At 34.2% G+C, this 22,342-nt stretch overlaps 1 protein-coding gene across 1 annotated transcript in view; it reads right to left on the bottom strand.

Moving 5' to 3' along the window:
• Positions 1-22,342, bottom strand: part of LOC114078773 (cyclin-dependent kinase 13-like) — an 81,033-nt gene that overhangs the window by 39,124 nt on the left and 19,567 nt on the right. The window contains 1 exon segment of the mRNA XM_071609753.1: positions 5,141-5,183. Within this exon segment, the coding sequence (XP_071465854.1) occupies positions 5,141-5,183 (43 nt within the window).

The following is a 22,342-nucleotide window of genomic DNA, read 5'->3' as shown; positions in this document are numbered from 1 at the left end:
ACTCATAACTATACCACATTTAGCCAACGAATAAATGAGGTTGGGGCTGGGGTTGTAGCTCAGTGGTAGAGCACTTGCCTAGTATGTGTGAGGCAATGGATTTGATCCTCAGCACCACATAAATATAAATAAATAGAATACAGTATTTTGTCCATCTACAACTAAAAACATATTTTTTTAAAAAGTCAATGAGCTTGAAGATATGTCAATAGAAACTTCCAAAATGACATTCAAAGAAAAAAAAAAGAACAAAGCATACAATGAATAATTACAAGAGGTGTTATACCAGAGGAGAAGAGAGAAGGAAACATCAGAAATATCTGAAGCAATGACAGAAAATGTCCCTAAATTAATGGCAGATACCAAATCACAGATGCTTCCTAAAACACCAACGATGAACAAATGGAATTTGAAATTAAAACCATATATGTATAACATCTATAAGGAAATATTACAAAATTCTAATGGAAAAAAATAAAAAATATAAACAAATGGAAAAATATTTCAGGTATATGAGAGGAATACTCAATTTGTCAAAGTGTCAGTTCTTCCAAATTAAAATTCCAGCAAGTTATTTTGCAGATAAGCTTATATGGGTAGCAAAGAAACAAAACAAAAAAACTGAGAACACCACCACAATACTGGAGAAAAGATGGAGAATAAACTTAGAGAACTGACTCTATCCAACTTTAAGATATAGTATAAAGCTACCATAATCTACATAATGTAATAGCAGTAAAAAACAGATAAGTCGAAAACATGAAAATAGACCCTAAAAAAAAATAGTCAAACTTATCTTCGACAAAGCAGCAAAGGCATTTCAATGGAGAAAGGATAGTTTCTCTGCAAAAGATGCTGAAACAAGAGGACATAAGTATTCAAACAAAAATGATTTTACATAGATTTTATACCTTTCACAAAAATTTTAAAATGAATTTTAAATTTATGGATTTTAGGTTTCATGGTGATTTTAGATATAACACCAAAATCAAAATATGTGAAAGAGAAAATTAAGTTTATACATTGTTAAAATTTAAAACTTCTCTCTTTGAAAGGCCCCATTAGGAGAATGGAAAGACAAGTCAGAAACTAGAAGGAAATCTTCACAAAATGCACATCTGATAAAGATTGGTATGCAATACACCTGAAGAATTCTTAAACTCTTACAATAAGAAAACAGCTCAAATAAAAAATGGGCAAAAGATCTGAACAGATACCTCACCAAAGATATACAAATGGCAAATAAACATATTAAAAGACTCTCCACATTACTTCATCAGAGAATTGCATATTAAAAGGTATTGCATGTCTTAGAATTGCAAATATCCCAAACAGTAACATCAAATGCTGATGAAGATATGAAGCAACAGAAACTCTGATATGTTGCTTATGAGATACCAAATGGTAACAGTCACATTTGGAAGACAGTTTGCAGTTTCTTACAAAACTAAACATACTCTTACCAAAGGAACCAACAACTGTGCTCCTTGGTATTTACCCAAAGAAATTTAAAATTTACACCCCCACAAAAACCTGTACATGAATTATAGCAGCTTTTGTTCATAAGTGTCAAAATTTGGAAGCAACCAAAATATTCTTCAATAGGTAAATGGATAAACAATGTTCAGTTCATCCACACAACAGACTGTTATTAATCAGAAACAAAGGTATTAACATCAATCTTTGAAAGGTAAATATTCAAAAACAAAAGGCCCAAAGCTGTTATATGAAGTAGGATAAATTGGTAGTGGGTGCTCCCAAACATGCAGAATAATATCTGCCCCAAAGTAGGGCCAATATCAAGCTACATTTTTAAAACTACGGTTTGAACTAAGGCTACAGCAAGGTGAGAGGTGTTTTAAGTATATAATACATAGTGGATTTTGAAGATTTAATACAAAAAAAGGAATTTCAATTTTTTTATATTTGGGGTTAAAATAAATTCATTTGTCATTTTATTTATTTTAATGGTATTTCTAGAGAATGTAATAAACACATACATGACCAGCATCATATACTTACTGAACAGCAGTGGTTTTTGTTGTTTTTGTAACCAGGGATTGAACTCAGGAGCACTTAATCACTGAACCATATCCCAGCCCTTTTTTGTATTGTATTTAGAGACAGGATCTCACTGAGTTGCTTATGGTATCACTAAATTGCTGAGGCTGGCTTTGAACTTGAGATCCTCTTGTTTCAGCCTCCCAAGCAGCTGAGATTAGAACTGCCACCATGCCCAGCTAGCAGTGTTCTTAAAAGTGCTCAAAAGTTCTCAAAAGCACTGTAAAAGTTCCAAAAATATGGAATCATCTGCCTCATAAACTAACAACCCTAGGAGAAACCAGATTAATTCAGAAATAATTTGAAAAAGCCTGTTTTTCAAAGTTAATAAAATATCTTGAAGAAAATATATCAACTACCACTTTAGATACAACTCACTCAGATTATTTCCCAATTTTCTTTCAGTATTTTCATTTTAAAGTTAAGACCGAGAAAGTAATATGATAAACTCTGAACTGTAAGACAATCACGGTAAAAGTCTATTAAATCTAGTTAATTACCCTTTACCCTATTAATAGCATGTTTCAGCAGTTTTAAGCTAAAAAAAAAAAAAGTAAAGGAATCCTTCTAGATGAAGTGAAAAAAAAATCATGGCTATTTATAAGATAATAGTTTAGGGGAAAGAGTTAAAAAAATAGAATTATTTTAAAATGGTATTTTTATACAGAATTTCTTTCTCTTGAGATTCTGGGGATATACAGCTCAGTGGTAAATCACTACTAGCCTAGCATGCTCCAGGCCCTGGTTTTGATTCCCAGCACAGCCTCCCCACAAAAGAAAACCCTTTCACTTTCAGTTTTAATAGTGACGCAGATGAGGTTACCTAGAAAACACATGGTAGCTATTACCACTTCTGCTACCAAATACTGTCCCCACCTGTTTAGCACTTAAGGAAGACACCTTTGTGACTGATAACTACAAGTAAAGAAGAATCAGAGCAAAAAGGACAGATAGAACCAAATGAATCCCCACTAGTCTTCTCCATTAATACAGATATTAAGAATATAAACTTTGAGATACATTAACAACAAAAAAATTTATTCATATAGAAATATACCTGCTAGGACTTGGCTCTACAAATGTCCTCCAAAAAGTTTATTTGGAAAGCATGATTCCCAATACAGCAAGGTTTAGAGATAGGGCTTTTAGTCAATGACTAGATCATGGGAGCTGTAACCAGTAGATTAATCAATGTCAATAATAATTTAAATGGACTACTGGGTGGTTACTGTAGGCAGGTGGGATTTGGCTGGAAGAGCTGGCCACTCTGGACATGCCCTTAGACTATATCTTGTCTCTGGCCCCACTCTTTCTCTGCTTAGTGGCTTCCACAAGCTGATCTGCTCTTCTATGCCATGCCCTTCAGCCATGATGTTCTGCCTCACCTCAGGCCCAAAGCAATGGAGTCAGCCAACCACTGACTGAACATCTGAAGCCCTAAGTCCAAAATAAACTTTCCTCTTCTAAGTTGTTCTCATCAAATATTTTGGTCACAGAGGCAAAAAGCTGATTAATACAACCCGTTAGCAGAACTGATTTTAAAATCAAGAGAAAAAAAGTTTTTATTGATTTGCTTCTCCAAGTATTGGAAAGAGGGAGAAACTACATGAATCATCATCATCAGCAGCAGCAGCAACAATAAATTCGTACAGATTACTGATTCCAAAATAGTATTTGACACATGACCAAAACATCTGGAAATCAAAACTTGCACATCTTACAAAAATGCATTTTAAAATTCTTCAGCAACATCATTCCTAATGATGGAGAACCCCATTTTCAAGAAAAAGATGTGAAGGACCAACTTTCAATTATCCACTCTAGTAACATGTATATTAACTTAACTACTTTAATTCAAGACTAATATGTTGGTAAAAGCTGGAAGTAGACATAAGAATAGAAACAGTCAACGTGGGCCAAAGGCTCTATATTTATATTTTCAAATTCTAGGCTGAAGTATTTAAAAAATTACGAATCATATAAACTCTTATTATTTTGGAATTTTATTTTCTTCAATAAAGCAGTCAACAAATTTATTGTTTATAAGTGCAAAGATAAAGTAAGAGCCACTAATTCAAGAGCCTCATTAATGTAGCACTGCAAACGTACGTCAATAAAAAACTACAATATTAGAATGGTTTAACTGGATACATTTAAAAACACAGTGATATTCCAAAAGATAAAATCTGACTGGGGTATCAGGAAGAGGTATTTAGGATGAGATTTAAAGCAGGACTAAGATCAAGCAGACTTGATGGAAGTGAAAGGCATGCTGAGTTTGAGATACCTTTTTGAAATGTGAACATGGAGGTATCTAGTCAATAACCTGAGCTCAGATCTGGAAATATTTCTATGCACTTGTAATGGCATGGAGACATTATTATAAAAACTACACCGCAAAGACAGTATCTAGGAAGAAGGTAAAAGACCCCCAAGGACATACCTTCAGGAACACCAACAATGAAAGATACGGTAAAGGAGAGAGAGAAAGAGAGACAGAGAAGACGACTAAGATGCAATAGCCAAAGAGTAAGAAAGCAAATCTGAGTAAGAGTTCTTTCAGAAAAGCCAGAAGATTCAAGAAGCAAGTCAACATAATATATGCTGCTCACATCAAATAAAAAAACAAAAACCTAAGAAATTATTATTGGGTTTGACAGGAGATTATTAGTATTTTTATCTTTATAAAGTTGTTAGAAAATTCAGAACAATTAGTGAATAAATGACAAAGTGAAAAAGTACAAACAGTAAGTCCCAACTGCTCTTTTCATGAAGCCTGACACAAAGGGAAAGGAAAATGATAGTAACAATTCACAAGCAGATTCAAATTACAAAAAGTTTTTCTTGTTTTAAGATGGGAGAGATGTGAGTAGGTTTAGTGCTGAAAGTAAGAAGCACCAGGAGAGGACAACAGGTAAAAATACAGAAGAGATTACCCAGAACAAAGTTCCTCAGCATTAAAAGGAATCATCTTCAAATAGGAAGGAAAAATATTACTTTCTCTCAGACAGAAGAGTGAAATGGGTACAGAGTAAGTTAAGTGCATGTAAAGTTAGAAGTTGAGAAAGTGAGTTCTCACCTGGTAAGTGTGACTTTCTCTGCAGAAAATGAAGCAATGTCTTCTATTTAAGAGAAAGAGAAAAGAAGCTGAACAGGAACCTTTGCTTTGTAGACTAGAGGAGGAGTTGCCAAAAGAAAAGGACGATCTAGTAGCCCTAAGTCCATGCTTTGTAGACCATAAATCTGAGGAGAAAATAACCTACATGATTGTATAATTTTCCTCCAGCAAGTTTAGTATTTTTAAAAGTAATCAATCCAAAGTCAAAGGTTAGGGCAGGTTTGACAGAGGAACAAAATATCAAGAGGTATGAGTTTCCTTGCTACAAGGAAAATAGAAAATCATTCCTTACAACCAAATACCATTACTTTATAAAAAAATGTGTAATCAAAAAATAAAGTGTAAGTTATATTAGAACTCTTCTTTCTCAGATTCAGCATTAGAAATAACTTAAGGAAGACAATTTAAAGAGTCCCAAGATATACATATCATGGAAGGGGGAACTGGGATATCCCTCCACTCTCCTTTAACCCTGGTTTTGTTCAAATTGAGACAAAGAAAGAAAGAAGATATTTCCTCTATTCTCTTAACCCTACCTCTCAGGAACCTACACTCTTCCCTTTCTCACTTGTATCAGAGGTCGTAAACAAATAAAAAAGATACATGTAAACTGCATTTTACAAGAAATTGTGGCTAAGTGTGGTAGTAGTAATAAAAATAAATAAATAAATCAACTCCTAAAATGGCAAAAGAGAAAGGTCTGATCATCTTGACAACCTAAAACTAATTATCTCAAAACAAGAAATGTTTATACTGAAAAGAGGCCCAAAGAAATCTCTGGCCCTCAAGCTTCAAACTTTGAAAACTTAATAAGCACTTGGCTCTTCATGTCGCAATCTTCATTCCTACTCTCAGGCCTGCAAGACCACCAAAGATAGTGAGCCGGATAAGGAAACACCCCCACTAATAAAATTGGAACAGGAATTTAAAGACAAGAAATCTATTTAATGGCACCACAACTGGGAGTGAGAACATAGGTATGTATGTGGCCTCAAAATTTCAGTTTCAAATATACTTTCCTGTAAGTATACCAGGATACATAATTAGATTTTTCACATCCTATTAAAATCAAACAAAGTGAAATGACAATCCACTTTCTAGTCACTATTTTGCACTTACCCTGTACTTCATTTCCTTCCCTATTCTATGGCTAAGAGGATTATGAGAGTTAAATTTGTAAAAAAATTTAAAATAGTGCTTGGCCCACAGTAAGCATTATATGTTTCTGTAAATCAAATAAAACACTATATTATCAATTTATTAAAAGTTTCTAATTCCTTTTCTGAACAATGTTGACCCTGATTTTTAAATTAATTTTTATTGGTGCCTAACAGTGGAATTTATTATGACATATCTGTATATGCACACAGCATAATTTTGTGAACTCCATTCCCCAGAACTTCTCTGTTCCGTCTCTTCCTCCCTCCCCTTGGTCTCTGTTCTGTTTCCCACAATGTTCACTCCCATTTTTTTTCCCTTTCTTTCTTTCTAGTTTCCACATATAAGAGAAAACATAAGTCCCCTGAATTTCTGAGTTTGGCTTATTTTCCTTAATACAATGCTCTCACGTTCCATCCATATTCCTACAAATAACTTAACTTCCTTCTTCTTTATGGCTGAATAAAACTCCATGATGTATTTATACCATATTTTCTTCATCCATTCATATGCTGACACTTAAGCTGGTTCCATGACTTGGCTGTTGTGAACTGTGTCTGCTATAAAAATGGGTATGCATGTATCCCTGATTTAATTCTTTCGAATAAATACCAAAGAGTCGTGTAACTGGGTCGTGTGGTGGTTCTATGCTTAGTCTTTTGAGGAACCTCCATACTGATTTCCATAGTACACTGCTTTAGTAATGTTCTCATTATTTTCTTTGAGCTACCTATGGCTAAGAGAAATATCTTGAAAGGATTAAATAGTCAAAATTATTATTTCTAAAACGTATCCTGTGAAGTGATCTCTAGTTATTTATTTATAATATTTTAATTTTTGGAACTAATCTTTCTTTCAGTTATGTTGCTTTTTTTCTTTTGTTCTAATTAGTTATACATGATAGCAGTATGTTGCTTTTATTAAAAAAATTTTTTTAGTTGTAGATGGACACAATATCTTTATTTATTTATTTTTATGTGGTGCTGAGGATCAAATTCAGTGCCTTTACATGCAAGGTGAGCACTCTACCACTGAGTTACAGCCCCAACCCAGTTATGTTGCTTTTTAGAACTTTACCTAAAACTTATTTCATCTACAGTCATACTGCCGTCATCTTAAAAGCACATCTGTTATTGTTTGAGCAATTTTTCTTTAGCTTAATTAAGAAAGGTTCATTAAATTGCTAGCACTTATTACAGGGTCTGGTCTAAGAATAGGAGGTATTGCGAGAAGCATGAGCAACCTCAGTTATATTCTGGGACAAATGCAACCAGTGTCCACATTTTAGAAGTAGCAAGCCTTTCTTACACAATAAAATATATAGGATGAACATTATGAGGTATTAAAAATATAACAATAAAGGTGCCTGGAAATGTCAATAAAGGGAATTTTGGTAAAGTGACTACTGCAGAAATAACAAAGTGATAAAAAGAATCTGAATTCATGCAAGTTCAAATTTATTGGTTATATTCAATTTGATTGAACATAATATAAAATTCCAAATCACTTTATAAAAACTCACTTAAAGCCAGAGACAAATAACAAAAAAGCTTCATAAAAGTGCAAAAATCATTCAATTTCTATTATCCAAATATATGAAAAATGAACAAATCTAATAAATGCATAACATTTGTTCGACAATCCCATTATACACTAAAATGATCACAGAATCCACAAGTTGAAGTTTGGCATCTGAAAATCTACAGGTAAAATGAATTTAAACTCTTCATAAGCCCAGCAACGGAAGAGCAGCACACGAGTAATAACTGCATACACTGAAATAAAAGTTAGAATGCTGAAAAAGAGAATATTAACAACCTGCTGCATCCTAAATTAAAAATGGCCATTAAACCATTAACTTTATGATGCAGCACATTTGGCTTCCAATTTCCACCTGTCGTAGAGACATAAGACTACCTCTAAATAGAAAAATGTTAGGCATAAGTACATTTTGGTCTATAAGGCAATAAGGAAGGCACCTGGGAGAAAAGCCTTCTCATATTTCAAAGAACCATGAGAAACCAGGCTCTGTCACCAGATTAGAACACATGCCCTTTCAAAAAGAGAGAATGAGGCAGACACTGGCAGAACCTGGATCTTTAATAGATCCTTATGTTACTACATAAATCAGCTCTAAAGCTGCCCTATCTTTGGACTGCTTCTCTAGTAAGTTAATAGATTTCTATATAGTTTCAGTTGGATCTTCTGTTACTTTGATTAAAAGCATCCTATTTTAGTATGATGGTTAATTTTAAAAGGCCAACTTGGCTAGGCGATAATACCCAGCTGGTTGGGTAAAACTAGTCCAGATGTTGTGAAAGGCCGTCATTTGTCATTTAATGAAGACTGAGCATTTCTAATCCAAAAATCCAAAATCCAAAAGGCTTAAAAATATGAAGCTTTCTGAACACCAACATAACACAAGTAGAAAATTCCACATCTGCCATCTCATGACATGTTACAGTCAAAACATGGGTGTACTAAAAATAGACTATAAAATTACTTTCAGGCTATACATACAGGTATACATGACAAAATAAGTTTTTGTGGTTTTTTTTTTTGTTTAGACCTGGGTTCCATTCCCAAGATATAATTACATATATGCAAATATTCCAAAATAATCTGAAATCCAGGATATTCTGATTCCAAGCATTTCAGACAAGAGATGCTCAACCTGTATGATTATTATTTTAATCAGTAGACTTTGAAGTCAAAAGATTGCCCTCCTTCATGTGGGTGGGGTTCATCCAATCAACTGATAAAAAGAAAAAAGACTGAGGTATACCAAAGAGGAAAAAACACTGCCTTTAGATTCAAGACTCCAACATCAACTCCTGCCAGAATTTATAGCCTGCTGGCCAGTCCTAAAAATTTCATACTTGCCAGCCCCCATAATCAAGGGACCCAATTCCTTAAAATAAATCTCTTCATATATTAATGTATATCTTATTGGTTCTATTTCTTGAAGTAACAGCACCAAGATATACAAAAATATCAATGAAACAGAGAGCTCAGAAGATGTGGGAACTTTATATAGGATAAAGATGGCACAACACTGTAATATTTTAAAAAATGTAAATATGCCATTTAAAAAAAAAAAAAACTCTTGAGGAAAACATTCTTGTAAATTTCCAGTGTACTGGACTTCCTAAACTTAAGACAAACTACTTTCCTTCAAAAAAAAAAAAAAAAAGCCACCAAACAGACACACTTAAAATAAAAAGAACACAGAAAACCAAATTGAAGAACAGGCAAAATAAATGGAAAAAACTAACTGGGTGCAGTGGTGCATGTCTGCCATTCCCTCAGCTTAGGAGGCTGAGACAGGAGGATCTCAAGCTCAAAGCCAGACTCAGCAATTTAGGGAGGCCCTGAGCAATTCAGTGAGACGCTGTCTCTAAAATAAAATACAAAAAGGGCTGGAAATTTGGTTCAGTGGTTAAGTGCCCCTGAGTTCAATCCCTGGAGAGGGAAAGAGGGGGAGAGGGGGAGAGAGAGACGGGGGGCGGGGGGGGAGAAGGAAGGAAGGAAGGAAGGAGAGGGAGGGAGGGAGGGAAAAAGTTATCTATGACACATGAAACATTAAGATCTATAAGTTCTCAAATCAGAAAATGTCAGAGGAACAGGCAATTACAAAAGAAATGACAAAAATATAATAAAACATGAAACCTCAACATATGGAAAAAAGTATTAATTCTCTTACTAGTTGGGCAAAATGGAAAAATAATAAGACCTTCAGTAAACAAGTTACTCACAAAATTTTTATTAGAATGCCAACTGGAATAAGTTTTTCTATGTTAATTTTTGGCTATAACTAGTAACATAAAAAAGCTTTATCATTTAATCTAGCAATTCCCTTTTAGGAATATATGCAATACAAGTCTAAACAAACGCACATAGATTTACAGTGAATGATGTTTGGTAAAAAACTGTTAGTGGAAGCTAAAAATCAATAACCTAACGAATTGGTAGAGACATATGACCAACCCAAATTGAACTGGAAGAACATAGAAAATTTAAAACAGATCAATTTCAAGCAATGAAATTGAAGATGCCATGAAAAGCCTACCAAGAAAGAAAAGCCCAGGACCAGACGGGTTCTCATCTGAGTTCTACCAGACCTTCAAAGAAAAACCAACACCAATTCTCCTCAAATTATTCTCAAAATAGAAAAGCAGGGAACCCTTCCAAACTCATTCTATGAAGTTAGTATCACACTGATAGCAAAACCAGATAAAGACACATCAAGGAAAGAAAATTTCAGACCAATATCCCTGATGAACATAGATACAAAAACCACCATTTGACATAGCTATGCCACTCCTCCCATATATCCAAAGGACTTAAAATCAGCATAATATAGTGACACAGTCACATTATTGTTCATAGCAGCTCAATTCACAATAGCTAAGCTATGGAATCAACCAGGGACCCTTCAATAGATGAATGGATAAAGAAAATGTGGTACATACATATAATGGAATATTACCCAGACATAAAGAACAGTTAAATTATGGCATCTGTTAGTAAATGGATGGAACTGCAGGCTATCATGCTAAATGCAATAAGCCAATCCCAAAAAACCAAAGGCCTAATGTTCTCTGATACGCAGATGCTGACCACAACAGGGGGTGGGGTGAGGGGAGTACAGGTTCACCACACTGGACGGGGGGGAATAGGGAAAAAGGGAATAGGAAAGACAATAGGATGAATCTGACATAATCTTTCCTATGGTCATGTATAAGTACACAACCAGTGTAACTCCACATCATATACAACAAGAGAGAATGGAAAGTTATACTCCATGAATGTATAATTTGTCAAAATACATTCTACTGTCATGTATAACTAAAAAGAACAAATTTTTTAAAATTTAAAAAATAAAAATTAAAAAAAAATTTAAAAATCAATAACCTGAATACATTTACAAGGGAAAAGTTAATAAAATACATCCAAGTTACAGAACTACAATATTCTTTTTTTTTTTTTTTTTTTGGTAGTAGAAAGGAATGAACCCACAGCCTTGCACTCAAAACAAGCACTGTTTATCAATGAGCTACATCCCCAGCTCTCTTTCTAAATTGCTATATAATGGTATAAAAAGGTGTCTATTTAGCACAATGTCAAAGTGGCCCTCAATTTCGTAAACATTAAAGTATAAATAATGTGTATGCTTGTTATGCACCAAAAAAAAAAAAAATTGGAAAGTGACTGAAAGATGGAAAGACCCATGACTCTTCAGGCACACTACAGTATTTGTATCTCCTACATTCTACATATGCATATGTTCCCCTTCTACTTACTTATGATTTTTATTTCTATATTTCCAGTGTTTACTAAACCAAATGTTAAATCACTACATTTAAAAAAGGTTTTTTACCTTTTTGAAAGGTAAAAAAAAATCCCATTTAAGTTACATTTTTTACAGTGAGGCTTTTTTTCTTTCATTTATTTTTTCCTTATTGCTTGTTTATATCCTCTTATGGTAAACCTAATACGAACTATGCCTGTTTAAAAGAACAGTTATGTCACAGTTTATATTTCTCTTCAACTCCTCAAGAATGACACCTGGGGTCTGGGGTTGTGGCTTAGTGACAGAGAACTTGCCTAGCACACGTGAGGCACTGGGTTCAATTCCCAGTACCACATTAAAAAAAAAAAGTAAAACAAAATAAAGGTATAAAAAATACTTAAAAAAAAAAAAAAAAAGATATGACACCTGGCACGAAACCTCTCAACCTATAACATGTGACAAGAAAGGAAGGGGGTTGCTGTCTTATGTGGACTGCATAATGGCTCAACTATTATATAAAGTCTCTCCTATGACATGTTATATTCTAAGAGAAATATTCCAAAATATGGGCTGACTCTAATGTTAAGCATAAATAAAAATGGTAAACTATTTAAGAAGTTTCATATGTTGTCACATATATACTTTCAATACTTTAATACTTAGAAAAAGCTGAAACACGTAATTATCTCCTTGTAACACACAAGGCTCAAAGAAAGTGAAGAACTTACTCATCACACTACTGCTAAGAGGCAAAAGTAAAACAATTGCCTAAGCCTGACTGTCCTATCCCTCTTTTCACCATAAACAGTGGCTAATTATTTGCTTCCTCTTAAGAAGGTTCAAAAACTGTACAGCAAGGTGGTAGCTCTTTATTTTTTATTTATTTATTTATTTTTTAGTTGTAAGTGGACCCAATGCCTTTACTATATTTATTTTTATGTGGTGCTGAGGACCAAAACCAGTGCCTTACCCACACTAGGTGAGTGCTTTACCACTGAGTCACAACCCCAGCCCAGTAGCTCTTTTTAAATTACATGCCCCGCTGGGGTTGTAGCTCAGTGGTAAAGCACTTGCCTAGCATGTATGAGGCACTGGGTTCGATTCTCAGTACCACATATAAATAAATAAATAAAATAAAGGTCCATCAACAACCAAAAAAATATTTTTTTAAAAAATTACATTCCCTAAATGGTACTCTGCCACTTCTATCACTCACCACCTGCATTTCTCCCAATGTACAGTTTACCTGCAGAATTCTGTCTTACTAGAGCATCTGCTCCTTAGCTTTCTCTTGTATTCTCCATTTCTAACCCACATAACTGCTTGTTATTTATGTTTCTCTTATTGCCTGATTCAGACTTTTACTCATCTGACTTCCTTTCCACTCCTGTGATCACAATCTGTGACTCACTTTTCTCCTTTTAACAGGTTAATCAATCACTCACAGCTAATCAGATGCGACTGAAGTTTTTCATGTTTCTTGAAAACTTTTACTTCTAATACAGACTGAGTCCAGTGCAGTGTCATGACTGTTATCCCAGCAACTTGGGAAGTAGAAACAAGAGGGTCACAAGTTCAAGGCTAGCCTGAGCACTTAGAAGACCCTATTTCAAAAGAAAAAGAAAAAAGACTGGAGACAGCTCTATTGTAGAGCATCCCTGGGTTCAATTCCCAGAACCACTGAAGAAAATGGAGATGTTCCCAAACTCTCAAAATTTTTAAATTTATTTTTGATGATTTCTGGATAAATACCATCGCAGATGTGTGATCTCCACATAATGAAATTATACTACAGCAACTTAGCAAGGCTCTAAGCAACTTAATGAGATCCATTTCAAAATAAAAAAAAATTAAAGGGGGAAGGCACAGGGTCTGGGGATGTGGCTCAGTAGTTAAGTGCCCCTGGGCTGAATCCCTGGTACCAGGAAAAAAAAAAAAGAGGGGGGAGGGAGAAGAGGAGGAGGAGGAGAAGAAATAAATTATACTAGTGAACTAAAATATTCATTTTTTTCAAACCTCCATCCTTTCTTCCCCCCCCCCCAAAAACCTACTTAGTTATCTAGTCCTGTCCTGTCATCATCAACCTAGCACCAAACTATAATAATAGCTTATTTATGCTAAATGTCACATTCAGGGTGAAGTGCTTCACATGTATTATTAAACTGAAAAACCACAACAAACCTATTGGGTCAGTATTATTGCTCTACTTTTCCAGATAAGGAAAACACAAAGTACAAAAAGAAACAAGGATTCAAATTCATGCTCATATTATACATATTACTATTATCTTTTAACACCTGTACCAAAATCACATACAGGTTTTTAAGTAACTCTTACTTGAAATACTAGGGACAAAAAATATGTGGATTTCAAAATTTGAAATATTTATATGAATTGAATAAGGTATATTGGGGATGGAACCCAAAATGTGAAATTCATTTATGTTTCATATATGCCTTGTATGCGTCACTTGAAGGTAATTTTATAACATATTTTAATAAATAATTAAACAAAGTTTTATGGTTTGGAGTTTGCCATCTCTGGTACCATGTTGGTGCTTAGTTTCTGATTTTGGACCTTTATTTTATTTGTTTATATGTGGTGCTGAGCATTGAACCCAGTGATTCACACATGGTCAGCAAGCGCTCTACCACTGAACCACAACCAAAACTCCTCTTTTTATGATCTTTCAAGACAGTGTTCACTCTACATTTCCTTGTAATCCAGAAAAGGAAGCCATTCCAAACTAATGTGGTTTTTTTTTCCTCTAATACAATTATTTGGCATATCTTATTAAATATAACTAAAACATCTTATATCATCTGGCTTTACAAAAGACACAATCATGAAAAGTTTAACCTAATGTCAGCACCACAGTCCTAATTACTCTAGCTCTACAGTAAGAACTGAAAAACGAAAGTTCACAATCAGTTTGTCAGTTTTGAAAAGAAGCCAGCTGTAATTCTGAGATGAACTGTGTTGAATATGTAGATATTTGGGTAGCAGGTGCCATCTTGATAATATCATATTAAGTCTTTTAAGCCATGAAGATGGAATGTCTTTCCATTTATTTAGTCTAATTTCTTTCAATGTTGTTTTCTAGTTTTCAAGATATATAAGCCTTACATTTCTTTTGCCAATCTAATCCCAGATATTTTATTATTCTTTATGATCCCCTAAATTAAACTTTTCTTAATTTCAGATTGGTTTGTTAATTACTTTTATATAGAAAAACTGATTTTTGTATGCTGATCTTGTATCCTGTGCAATAATGCTGAACTCATTTATTAGTTCTAATGTTTTATGGAATCCACAGAATATTTCTGTTTTCTATACCATGTGCACATGTAAAGATACATACACAGACACACAGAAAAAAATTTTTTTTTACTTCTTCCTTTCTAACTTAAGATACCTTTTATTTCATTTTCTGGCCTAATTACCCTGGCTAGTACCTAAAGCACAATGTTAAATAGAAGTGACAGGAGCAGACATCTTGTTTTTCATACATGCCTTTTATCACTGAGGCATTCATTTCCCTTTTCTTCTTAAGCTGCTAAGGTACAGCCCTATAATTGGGAATGTACTGCAGCCCTGCTTTTTATCCAGTTCCCTTTTCTGCTGTTTCAGTTAACCCTCAGTCAATCATGTCCAAAAATAATAAATGGGAAATTTCAGAAATAAACAATTGTTAAGTTTTTAAACTGCACATCACTCTGAGTAGTATAATGAAATCTTGTACTGTTAATTCTTCAAGACATGACTGATCCTTTGTCTCTGGCGTGTATAGGTACTTGTCCATTAGTATTTGTGCACAGAAAAAAGCATAGCTAATACAGGGTTCAAAACTATCCATGATTTTAGGTGTCTACTGGGGAGCTTTGAACATATCCTCCACAAATAATAGGGGATTACTGTAAATTGGCACTTTTTCTCTGGAGTTGGTAAAATATGACAAGAAATTTCAGAGTGAAATATGATTCCTCCAGATGACATTTGTCATTTCAATAAGCATGTTACTAAATAAGGCAATGAAAGAAGCAGAACCTCTATTCAGTAATAAATAATCATATGTATGTGAGAAAAAAGACACTGGGAAAAATAATACTATCTGGGTCATTTTTCTTCCTTATACTTTATTTTCCAAGTTTACAAAAATAAACATTACTTTTGTAGTCAAGAAAAGAAAACTTAAGCATTCTTCTTTCTCCTCTTCTGTCTGTCCAAAAAAAGGCACTAAATTCTAGTCATAGTGATACACAAAAAGAGAGTACAGGAGCGTCAAACCATGAAGCCCTGAGCAGAGACCGTCACTGGAAATTTCACATATAATCCCAGATTAAAAAAGAATGTCTAGATGAGACAATTTTATAAATTTTATCTTTTATATGATATCATGAATAAATTTACGTGTGACTTTCACCCTAGGTGGAGGATCTTCTGCTACCGGAGTATTTTATTTTTAATAACAATAACCTGAAGTTCATCTTGTTTTTTTTTTTTATTTAGGCGAGAGAAAGAGAGTAGGCCAATTTACATTGGCTAAGGACAAATTCCATAGTAAACCTATCTTACTGGTAAGTCCAACGAGCCTATATTGCTTATTTTTTTCCACTTCATTTGAAACTGAATACCAATAACTAAAACTTTAACAATTATAGATTAACTAAATTAATTTTATCAACTTGGAAAATGATTATAATAAAAAGTTTATAATAAAAGTATGTTAACTTTTTGGGAAAGAGCCTAGACAGAAACAGGTTTGTTATTCCTATATTAGTGTGATTTGTATCCTAGCAGTGCTGATCCTTCTGGTTTCCAGAAACTAGTTTGAGTCATGGACCAGAGAAGCTTTAGATTCAATGCTGGGATGATGGAAACATTCCATAACTACACTATCCAAAATGAAGCCAGTGGACATTTGTAGTTACAAAGCATTTGAAACACAACTAATGGAAATTGAGCCAGTAAGTGAAGAAACTGTACTTTTAATTGTATCTAATTTTAATTTAATTTAAATTTAAATAGCCAAATGTGGCTGGTAGTTACTTTACTGGACAGCCCAAGTCTAGGACCTGGCACAGTATGCATTTACGGAATGAAAGAATAAAGAAACCAATCAATGGCAGCCATTATGAAGTCAAACAACAACAAGTGCTGGCGAGGATGTGGGGAAAAGGGTACACTTGTACATTGCTGGTGGGACTGCAAATTGGTGCAGCCAATTTGGAAAGCAGTATGGAGATTTCTTGGAAAGCTGGGAATGGAGCCACCATTTGACCCAGCTATTCCCCTTCTCCGTCTATTCCCTAAAGACCTAAAAAGAGCATGCTACAGGGACACTGCTACATCGATGTTCGTAGCAGCACAATTCACAATAGCAAGACTGTGGAACCAACCTAGATGCCCTTCAATAGATGAATGGATAAAAAAAATGTGGCATTTATACACAATGGAGTATTACTCTGCATTAAAAAATGACAAAATCATAGAATTTACAGGGAAATGGATGGCATTAGAGCAGATTATGCTAAGTGAAGCTAGCCAATCCCTAAAAAACAAATGCCAAATGTCTTCTTTGATATAAGGAGAGTAACTAAGAACAGAGTAGGGTCGAAGAGCATGAGAAGAAGATTAACATTAAACAGGGATGAGAGGTGGGAGGGAAAGGGAGAGAGAAGGGAAATTGCATGGAAATGGAAGGAGACCCTCAGAGTTATACAAAAGTACATACAAGAGGAAGTGAGGGGAAAGGGAAAAATAATACAAGGGGGACAAATGAATGTCAGTAGAGGGGGCAGAGAGAGAAGAGGGGAGGGGAGGGGAGGGGAGGGGGGATAGTAGAGGATAGGAAAGGCAGCAGAACACAACAGACACTAGTATGGCAATATGTAAATCAATGGATGTGTAACTGATGTGATTCTGCAATCTGTATATGGGGTAAAAATGGGAGCTCATAACCCACTTGAATCAAAGTGTGAAATATGATATATCAAGAACTATGTAATGTTTTGAACAACCAACAATAAAAAATTAAAAAAAAAAAAAAGAAACCAATCAATCTTAAAGAGTTCAGGTTTTCAAGAAAATGAACAGGTAACTTTGAAGCAAGGTATTCTTTAAAGAATATGTGCCAACCTTTCACTGCCTCAGAATGCTTTCTTCTCTTGCTATCCAAATTGTACCCACTTTTAACATATCATTCCACATAATTTTTCCATCTCTACATTATTAAATTATCAATTGTGTGCTGCACACTATGAACACAAAAATAAAATAAAATTCAGTCCCTGGCCTCAGAAATTCAACATGAATAAGATACAAATACATACAACATGTTCAAGTAGAAATTACTAATATCGAACTATGTACAATATGCAATACAAGTGCAAAGGAGCACCTAATACTCCAGTAGGGATCACAAACTACAGAAGTGACAACTGTTAACAAGAATACTTCCCTGAGTGGCAGTGACATGATGCCACAATTATTTACTTTTGAATATTATTTTCTTTATTTTTAGGAAAATTCTAAATTAAAAGAGTATTCAAATTTCCTCATCATACAAACACTAATCTTCAAAGTATCATAGCTAAATGAATGAGAACATAATAAGTATAATGGATTGTAGTTATCCAGGATACATGTTAACAATGTTTTTAAGTATCAAAACACTGTTTCGTTGAAGTGATTTTTGTGTTTTTAAATCTGATTACTAACATATTTACATCTTGAGGTGGCAATCAATGACTCACTTTTTAATTTTATACTGCACACAACTATAAAACACAAAATCTCTATTGCTGGGAGCCATTAGCCAAGTAGGTATGACAATTTCCTTGCCAGCGTACCCCATGTTGCTGATATGTTGCAGCGACATTGAATGTAGGTGACCTTGCTCAAGGACCAAGGCAGATTAGGGTGTTCCCGGTTTTAAGATAATCGTGTTTAGGGCGTTCCCAGTTTAGGTTCCAGGTTTAAGGTTTAAGATTATTCCTCCTGGGAATAGGGCGTATCCTGCTGCCTGAGTTCCCCTTGAGTTCTCACGGGATTCAGACACTATATTTTGGAGATAGAAGCCCAGTATATTTTGGAGATAGAAGCCCAGTGGAGGTGGATTTGGGCAGAGAACGTGGAGTTGGGCAGAGAACGTGGATTTCCCCAGAACGTGATTGTAGACGGCTGGTGTGAGTTCGGGAATAAAGGGTTGCTGTTTGAATCTACAAGCTGTGTGGTGGCTCGTGATTGTGTGCCCAGCCAGACTGCGGCATTTGTGCCCAGCCAGACTGCGGCACTCTATACCTAGAGAATTGTAAACTGAGTTAAAACTTCTAATATTAATTGAATATTATTGTTTTCAGAAGTATTTTTTTAGCTTTATAATTCTCATTGGAAGGAAGAAAGTAACAAAGCTTTTGCAAAATAACTCACAATCAAGTTCACAGACTTCTTTAACAGTGAAACATGAACACAAATATTGAAATCATTACAAATAACTGCCATCTCACTCTCTTTCCATACATGAAGAAACTGAGCATTATAAGGAATAGGAAATGTTTTCTTTGAAACAAAATCCCCACACCATGCTAACAATAAAAAGATTTAAAAACAGACAAAAAGTAGGACTGGACTGCCCAAAGATGAACGGAAGTACTTGGAAAAAATTTAAGATTAATTTCAAAAAAACTTCGTTACCATTTGTAAAGTGTTATATTCATGACTTGGTATAATAATTGATCCAGTTTTTAAAAATGTTTTTAATTGACATAAAAATAGCACATATTTATGGAGGAGTATGTGATACTTCAATGTGTACTATATAATGTTCAAATCAGGGTAAGTATACCTATACCCTCAAACATTTATCATTTCTTTGTGGTGAAACTTTCAAAATCCTTTCCTCTGGCTTTTTTGAAAACTACAATACATAATCTATAGTCAGTCACCTGTGCAACACACATCAGAACTTATTGCTCCTATTAATTGTGACTTAGGACTCCTTAACCAACTTTTCCCATTCTTCCCTCCTCTCTACTCTCACCAGCCTCTATTCTACTGTCAACTTCCAGGAAATCAACTTTTTAAAATTCCACGAGTGAAAACATGGAGAGTTGTCCTTGTGTCTGGCTTATTTCACATAACACAACATCCATGTTGCCACAAATGATAGGATTCCATTCTTTTCTACGGTTGAATGAGAATACCATATCTAATTTTATCTACTCACCAGTTGATAGACTATTAATTTCTTTCATTTCTTGACTATTGTAAATAGTGCTACAATAAACGCAGAATGCAAATGTTTCTTGAACGTACTGCCTTCATTTCTGTCGTTTATGTACCCAGCAGTGGGATGTGGGACCATAGTTTTATTTTTAATTTTTTGAGGAATCTCCCTCCTGTAATGACTACAGTGATTTACAATTCCACCAATAATGTGTAAAGGTTGCCCTTTCTCTACATCCTCACTAGCACTTATTATGTTTTGTCTTTTTGGTTAATAACCATTCTTACTGAAGTGAGGTGATATCTCATTCTGTTTTTTTAATATATATTTTTTTAACTTGTAGTTGAACACAGTGCCTTTATTTTATTTATTTTTATGTGGTGCTGAGGATCAAACCCAGGGCCTTGCACTTGCTAGGCGAGCACTCTACTGCTGAGCCACAACCCCAGCCCCATCTCATTCTAGTTTTGATTTGCACTTCCCTGATACTCACTGGTGTGGAGCATTTTTTTCATATAACTGTTGTTCATTTGTACGTCTTCTTTTAAACCCTTTGTGTTCGTGACAATGATATCTGTTTTTAAGAACATATTTCTTTTAACTTTCCATGATTAATTTTTCCTCATTTTTAAGTATAGCCTAGTTTTTATCATTGTTTTTCCCCCTTTTGCAGTGCCAGATATTTACCCCATGGCCTCACATGTAAGTGGTCTGAACCGAGCTATAGTCCCAAAGCAAGTTTTTAAAAAGTACCTTAATTTTTATATATATATATATATATATATATATATATATATATATATACACACACACACACACACACACACACACACACATTAGTTAATGGCCTGTGCTATAATGCTGCAAATGTTTATTTTCTGTAAGTTAATATATTTTTACTTAATTTTTGTATTGTTTATAATTTCCATATTTAAATATATAGTCTTACTCTTTCACATGTTATTAATCCTATCAAACTTATATTAGACTAGCCCTCAGAGTCAGAAACATACCCAAACTGTTTTCCTGCTCCTGTATGGCAATCACAATTAGTATAATGTCACAGAGCTGGCATGATCAGGATTAGAATCCAAGAAACGCAAACCTACTTCCTTTTGCACCAAATCATGCTGCCCCATAACAGTTCCCATCAAATTTATTAGATTAAAAAAAAGGATTATGTTTCAAACTTTACACTTCTTCATATTCTATTAATAATATCCTTAACTAATACCTGGTACCTAAATGTAACTTTCTCACTCTAATTTATCCTGATTTATACAATTACAAATAGGATTACAGTAGAGAAACTGGGAAAGGTACAAATACATGAAAATCTGTAACTACAGAGCTATATATATCCAGAAATCAAATCAAATCAAAACAAAACAAAGGCTTTAAAGAATTTCTAATCTGGTAAGAAAAAATAATTATGATCACAAATATAATATACTTGAAGGTACATAAACATTTTATATGTTCAGAGGTTGTAGCAGTCTTTTAAAAATAATAAAGCATAGATGGGATTATAATAAGTAGCTTATTCATTCTGCAACTAGTCATTTAATACCTTCTATGGTCAAATCATTGAGCTAGGTAGGGGGCATAACAATAATAAAACAAATATGGTTCCCATCTTCATAAGGAGAAACAAGTAATAAACTAATGTAATTAATCTCAGTGGGAAAAAGATATTTTAAACTGTGTATCTACAAGCCATAGAAAGTGGGAAGACTGGTCAGGTAAGGCCTAATGAATGAAGCATCATTCAGGATAAGACCTGACCTTGATCTCCAGGTAAGAAGTCAGCTTTTCAAACTATGTGTGTGAGCATGTGTGTGTCTTAAAGAGGTCTAATCCCAGGAAGCAGCACACGTAATGAATTAAACATAATGACTTGAAGGTATAAAAAGTTCACTGTCCACGTGATTGAAGGTTGTTGAGCAATCAAAAATGATAAAGACGGAATGAGAAAAGTAGTAATTCAATTCCACAGATGAAAGTGATTGAAGGTGATTCCACAGATCGAAGAAGTGGCAGATTCAGGATATATTGGAATAAAAGCAAATATATTATTTGGCTATAGGATGAGATTAATGCAAATAACATTTCTAAATCACCTTCTTGTTGAAGGTCTTAACTCAATATTTACTACTTGGTAAGAGATAGGTTTCCCTTTCATGTATAAAAGGAAGTGGAAAATATCAATATAACAACAACAAAATGTCAAAAAGCAATACACTCTAAGAAGCAAAGGTCAAAATTCCTAACGTAAGAACACCTAAAAAGATAAATTATTAAGCTAAATGTGGTGGTTCATGACTCTTCAGTGACTCAGGAGGCTGAGGCAGGAGGATCACAAGTTTAAAGCCAGCCTTGCAAATTAGCAAGGCTCTAAGCAACTTAAGGAGACTGTCTCAAAACAAAAAAATAATAAAGGATGGAGTCACAGCTCAGCCTTTAAGCACCCTGCGTTCAATGCCTG

This window comes from Marmota flaviventris, chromosome 1 (assembly GCF_047511675.1).
Source record: "Marmota flaviventris isolate mMarFla1 chromosome 1, mMarFla1.hap1, whole genome shotgun sequence".
NCBI lineage: Eukaryota > Metazoa > Chordata > Mammalia > Rodentia > Sciuridae > Marmota > Marmota flaviventris.
Note: the sequence above shows the minus strand (reverse complement) of the source record. Positions and strands in the feature narration are given on the sequence as shown.